Below are 5,646 nucleotides of genomic sequence, written 5' to 3'. Positions count from 1 at the left end.
CCGCCAGGTGAACTGGCGTCAGGAGGCTAGATCTGAATTTTTTTAAGATTTATATTTTTGAAAAATCAAAAAATAAATAATATAAAAATAAAAAAACTCGAGTTAGCTTTTACCTTCTAGACGCCCATGCTCCTAAATGTTCCAAGATAGTCGACATGCGGCCCAAGGCGCCTGTAGTATTCAGCCCATTCCAGCCTCAGCCCCAGCCCGGCAGTCCAGGAACCCAGTCCCCGGCCAGTCGCTGCCGGCCCCCCTAACCCTAGGCGACGCAGGTCATTGCGGTCACCGCATCGAGCCGCCCCGTGGAGCTGCAGGCTTCGGGGGCTCCATCTTCCGCGTCCCTCGCCTCTGGTGTTCGCTCTCCACGACTCCGCTTCGACCCGGACCGCGACAGTTCACAGCGGCGGAGGGGGAAGGTTCACTGCCGCCAAGACGACCGAAGGACGGCAGCAAACAACGGAGGAATCGTGTAATGTAGTTCCTCAAGATCTTTGTTCGGCTCTAATATATGTATTTCTGTTATTCGATATATCCATGGTTTGGTAAAAGGTAATGGTGATTGCCCTGATTGTTGATGTAGTACTGAAATGGTGAACACCGGACAGATTAGTTCGTGAAGCTTTGATTAGTTTGATTATACCTGCAGATGTACTTTGTAACTTGTAGAACTCTGGTTCTCTGATGCCCAGATGTGTTCATTGTTTTGAAATTTAATTAAAAAATAAACCCATTTTGCAATTGGGTGTGCTTTATAGTTTATATAACACAAAGAAGACAAACCTGCATATAATGTGATTATAGTTCTGCAATGTCCTCACAGTGATGAATACTTTAAAACAATAGATGCATTTTGCCTATATGAATACTTCAAAACAATAGATGAATTTTGTCTATGTTCTATGACAGTAATTTAATCTTCAGAGTTAAGAAGGACTTGGATCCCCTCTTCACCGCCCCGCACGACCTCTATTAACAGAGATGGTGATGGACGAGCCCCTCGATTTCGAGAAGGAGGAGGATCCCCTCCTTCCTGCCCCGCGTCCCACCAAGAGGTAAAGATCTGCCGCATCTGCTTCTTTTCCTCCCCTCCAGATCAGAGGATTAGTTCATTTAAGGGGGCTTGTGGATGCTTGATGTAGCTGGGGTCAGGGCAATCCGCTGATGCTGCGGTTTGGGGTTTTAATGGAACTATGCCCTTATTATACAATCCAGGTAGTATTAATATGTAGCAGGAATTGTCTAATCAGGATCTAATCGAATCGGCCTTCAGAAATGTAGATCCCTTGTGCACTGCAGGGCAATACAAAAGTTGGCACTCAAGGTCAACAGTGGCGTTTAAGCGCCCTAGGTACCTAGGTACTGTACCTCTTTAGTGATTTACCAAGCCTACCGATGTCTTACTTTCAGGAAGAAGGTTATTGGCTTGGATGATCTCCTACTCGATTACTTTGAAACTGGCAAGGACAAGCTCAAAGTTAAGCCTACCAAATCTAATCGTCGCCCCAGAGAATATGGTTCAGATGATGAAAACAAGGATGTTAGGGAGAATGAGATTACATGTTGCAAATTATTTGATGACTGTGAGGAAAAGGTAATCATCTGACCACATCAAGTTGGAGTAATACAAATTCTTCTTTAAATTTGTAGTTAATGTTTCTTCTTCTTGAATCTGCAGGCCAAAGAGTTGGATGCTAGAGATGATGTACCTCCATGGGGTCAACAAATTTTTGGCTGCCAGGTCAAATGTTCCTACCAATATTCTGTTTGTTTGTTCTCAGACCTCCAGATAGTTTCCTTCTTTATTCTGGACCACCACATTATCCTTGCAGAAAGCCCCCTCAAACCTTAAAGATATAGGTGTGGAAGCTTGTCAACTTTTGCGATCATTCTGTGTGAATGAGCATCTAGGTTTTGATCTAGAGATCCAACAAGGTCTGTTTTTGTCCCAGTGTGTATTGTTCTGATTTTAACTAAACTCTGTTGTTTATTCAGTGTTTGAATTGGCTGAACTTTTTTTTTTTCTCTGTCTGCGCCACTATGGTTCTATGGTTTAGTATTCCTTAATGTATTTGTTAGTTCAACATTTACATCTATCATTTGTCTCTATCCATCTCCTGTTCCAGATTTTAGCTTTGTTACCTGCAGTTAATTTCAGCATCTTCCTCGTAATACTACTGTAGGAGAGGGGTTTCTTGAAGGCATGCTGATGGATGGATGGCTTCTAAAGTTGGTTCAGATATGTGGTTCTGTTGAAGACTCAATAGCATCATGGACGCTAACGAAGTGTAAGAATTTTTTTGTCAACTATGTTTAGATTGGTGATTTATTTCTTTACTATACTGCATCCTTATGCCACTACCTGTCAGTGTTGTATTCATCCAATAAGAAGATACAAGTTTCTGCAACTGACTTTTGGGATAGTATTCTTTCCCTAGATGAGGTAATCCAATCATAAAATGTGTTCTCCTTTTGCTCTCCCATTGAACCCTTCAGCAAATAGCTTTTTTTTTTACTGATTGCAGGATGACAAACTGCTGGTCAACCTTGGGTATTTTCCAAGCTACTCTGTTCTAAAATGTGCTATACTTAGCTATGGGTATCTATTTGAGACTTCTGGCACTAAAGCTTCAACATCTGAAAGTGCTACTGCAGGTTAGTTCCATACAAGTTTTTCTTCCTTTCCTCGGTTTTCACTTACATGCAGTTCGCTCCATTTAACACCTTCAGGTGGTGAAAATTCTGAAAATATTCAGATCATTCGTTAAGTACTGTCCAGTAGCTTTCATATTCAAATTAAACTTATGGTTATTCATTACCAGATGGCTCTGATGTTGGTCCACCTCATAACATCATTGCATGGTTAAGAGTTGTATTTGCTTGCTGCAAAATCAGGTACAATATTTAGCATGGTGGAAATTGTTATTAAGTATTTCTGCTTCCTGGTCACCTATTATAAAACCTAAACTGGCGGAAATTAATGTAAAATTAGCATAAGATGATTGTCTTTAATTATTTCTTTTTTGAAATTCAAAATTTCAAAGGATACTACTCTCTTTGGTGCTTTGTGTTGCCAAGTTGCATCCACAGTAGAATGTCCAGTGTGATACTTGTGTTGCTATGTGCCTATGTCTATGTTTTTTTTTCTGACATTATGTTGCTATATTAATATTTGCTTGGAATGGAGTTTGTCACTATTGTTTCATGCTAATAACATGCTAGGAATCTCCCAGATTTACTAATCTAGTGGACATTTCAAGTTTCATTCTTCTTTATTCCAGATTTGTGTGATGTGGCTGTATTGTGCTATTGTTCCATAATCTGTGATAATTACTTTTTTCCTCGGCAACAATCACCTCCATTTATGTGTTAATTTAATTCTTGAGAAATATGGAAAATATTGTTTTGATACGGTGGAATTTGCCTGGTTATTAAAACGACGTTTAAACGTCGTGAAAACGGCGTTTTCACGAGAAAACGGCGTTTTCACGAGAAAACGTTCTTGTGAAATCGACGTTTAAACGTTAAAACGTCCATTTAAACGATAAAACGTTCATCGTTTCGTTAAAATCTACCCTCTATTCGTTTCGTCGTTTTATCGTTTTAATAACCCTGGGAATTTGCTTACCTGGTTAATTCTACTTTATTGTTCCATTTGTTTATTGTACAGAAAAGTGTGTTCCATATTCTCGGCTTCTGAGGCAGAAGAACTTCTTGTTATTGTCATTTCCCTCCTTTTGGACCGTGGGCTTGAAGGCCTGCTGCTTATATTGGGAGACTGCCTGAATTCACTTGTATTATACTTCAATACTAGTGAGTGGGAAAGTAGCTGTGTGATGGTGGCTGAATCAATTGCCCAGAGGTAATATTTTCATACATACTTGATTTCTGTCATAAAGTATATTTATTTGCAACGCAGAGAGTGCAGAGTAATTAAAGTAGGCATGAAAGATTGACTAGGAGTAATCCCCAACTTATAGCGCTGATGAATTTTGCCATCTTAATATGCCTATAATTAGGATTTCAGGTTCCATATTACACTGAGGGTGTGATAAAGTTGCATACACAGTAATTAGTGATGTTTTGGTACTGATGTTTCCTGAAAATTTTCCAATGGTTCACTCTTTACGATTTATTTTATGCTTATTTAAAGTGAATTTCATAACATGGCAGGGTTACTATGGACCTTAATTGTTTAAGGATAGTTGACTGCATTACAGCCATTACTGGGACCAATGTGTGCGGCAAATTCCTAAGGAGTCAGCTGGCACTTCAGCTGCTGAAGATTAACTTTGGCCTTAAGGTAAATCCTGAGAATGCTGAACAGTTATGTGCTGTGTTGTGTCCTTTTGCTTTTGTGCAGTGACTATCTGCCCATCGTTTTCTGTAGGTGGGAAGTGTTGAAAAGATGTTGAAGCTAGTCACATCCATCAACGTGAAGGAGAGAGAATGTGACTTTTTCAGGCTTTATGTGTGTCTAGTATTGATGGACAACTTACTCTTCTCAAGTGATGCATTCAGAGATAATGCCATGATCGTTGATACTTGGCGTAATTATCTGCGCACCTGTTCCACGCAGATTGAATTCAGAAACTGGAGATTGTATGCACCAAAGGTACATAAACTTGCTTGCTGCAAGCTTTTACGCGCCCTTTCCCTTTGCTTAGGCTCAAGCATGCTGTTCGATGCAGGTCCGGAACAAGGCTTCGTATCTCCTGCAAGGTGCAGTATTTAGAAAATCTGGTGACGATGGTAGCCTTGCTCCTCGGTGACTGGGAGGCACAGTACCTATAGCAGAAATAGCGGCACCCTGTTCTGGTGCCATTCACTGGGCAACGGCCAAACACTCATCGACGTTTTATGGTACCAGGTATTAGAATAGTGGACTAGTAACCCAGGTTTTTGTGTAGCGTAGACCTTGCCCTGTTTTGGAAGACAAGGCTGGATGCTGCACCACTCTGTCGTTTTATCGCCAGCTGATGAGCTTTACCATCGGCGGAGGAGCGTGCGTCAGATGTATATAGGTGATCAGGTGGTGCCACTTGACATGCTGGTGGCAGTTGATGATTGAACGTTTACGAGAAAGCTAGCAATTCCTATCTATCAGCTCAGTTGGCATTGTCCACTGCTAGTTTGCTCAGAAATATGTATCCTCAGCATGCTGGGGACCCATCTGAGCCGTCGATTCCACTAGCTGTGAGCTTAATGACTATGGTGTGGCTTATGACATGGCACAAGAAAAAGTAAAAGCAAGTCGGCAACCGTCAGCGCCTAGTTGAATAGTTGACCCATCTGACACGTCACCTGACCCTGATGATGATGTTGCAACAGGTGGGGCTGGCTGGGATGACTGGATCTCCTCCCCTCAGCCCCTCAATCGCATTCGCATGGCATTTAGAAGGTGCTAAAGTTTAGCACCAAGTGCTAATCTCCAAAGGCGCTAAAATTTAGCACTAATTTATCTAAACATGAGTGCTAATGGGGTTTAAGGCTAAAAAATTTTAGCATAATTACGAGGGCAGTGTATCCTATGAAGATCAATGTGCAAACAATGAAAACTCTAATCTAGGCCACAGGATGCTCATCCGATGGTTAGGGGAAGAGGTGGGATTTTTTTTGCACTTACGCCCCTCACTCTTCCCATCCTAT

General features: G+C 41.3%; 1 protein-coding gene across 4 annotated transcripts; it reads left to right on the top strand.

Annotated features, from left to right (window-relative positions):
• Positions 1-233: 233 nt before the first annotated feature.
• Positions 234-5,122, top strand: LOC120691196. 4 transcript variants are annotated; one of them, XM_039974209.1, is made up of 13 exons: positions 234-474; positions 907-1,053; positions 1,406-1,591; positions 1,676-1,738; positions 1,830-1,932; positions 2,181-2,285; positions 2,367-2,440; positions 2,523-2,652; positions 2,820-2,892; positions 3,668-3,859; positions 4,171-4,300; positions 4,388-4,612; positions 4,689-5,122. In XM_039974209.1, the coding sequence occupies exons 2-13, from the start codon at positions 979-981 to the stop codon at positions 4,767-4,769; spliced, it is 1,437 nt and encodes a 478-aa protein (XP_039830143.1). In that variant the 5' UTR covers positions 234-474; positions 907-978; the 3' UTR covers positions 4,770-5,122. The 4 variants fall into 4 exon arrangements, with proteins under 4 accessions (XP_039830143.1, XP_039830145.1, XP_039830146.1 ...); XM_039974211.1 differs by having other exon boundaries at positions 235-469; positions 907-1,052; positions 1,408-1,591; XM_039974212.1 differs by having other exon boundaries at positions 236-467; positions 922-1,052; positions 1,408-1,591.
• The last annotated feature ends 524 nt before the right edge of the window (positions 5,123-5,646 follow it).

The sequence above is a fragment of the Panicum virgatum genome, chromosome 9N (assembly GCF_016808335.1).
Source record: "Panicum virgatum strain AP13 chromosome 9N, P.virgatum_v5, whole genome shotgun sequence".
In the NCBI taxonomy this organism is placed as follows: Eukaryota; Viridiplantae; Streptophyta; class Magnoliopsida; order Poales; family Poaceae; genus Panicum; species Panicum virgatum.
This window is presented reverse-complemented; position numbering and strand designations above follow the sequence as displayed.

What these genes read in the sequence shown, in the direction of transcription:
- LOC120691196 (XM_039974209.1), top strand. Translation starts at nt 979, where the DNA reads ATGGTGATGGACGAGCCCCTCGATTTCGAGAAGGAGGAGGATCCCCTC. An exon ending in TTTGCTTGCTGCAAAATCAG is followed by an intron (nt 2,893 to 3,667) that starts GTACAATATTTA and finishes TTTATTGTACAG; the next exon opens with AAAAGTGTGTTCCATATTCT. An exon ending in GCTGAATCAATTGCCCAGAG is followed by an intron (nt 3,860 to 4,170) that starts GTAATATTTTCA and finishes ATAACATGGCAG; the next exon opens with GGTTACTATGGACCTTAATT.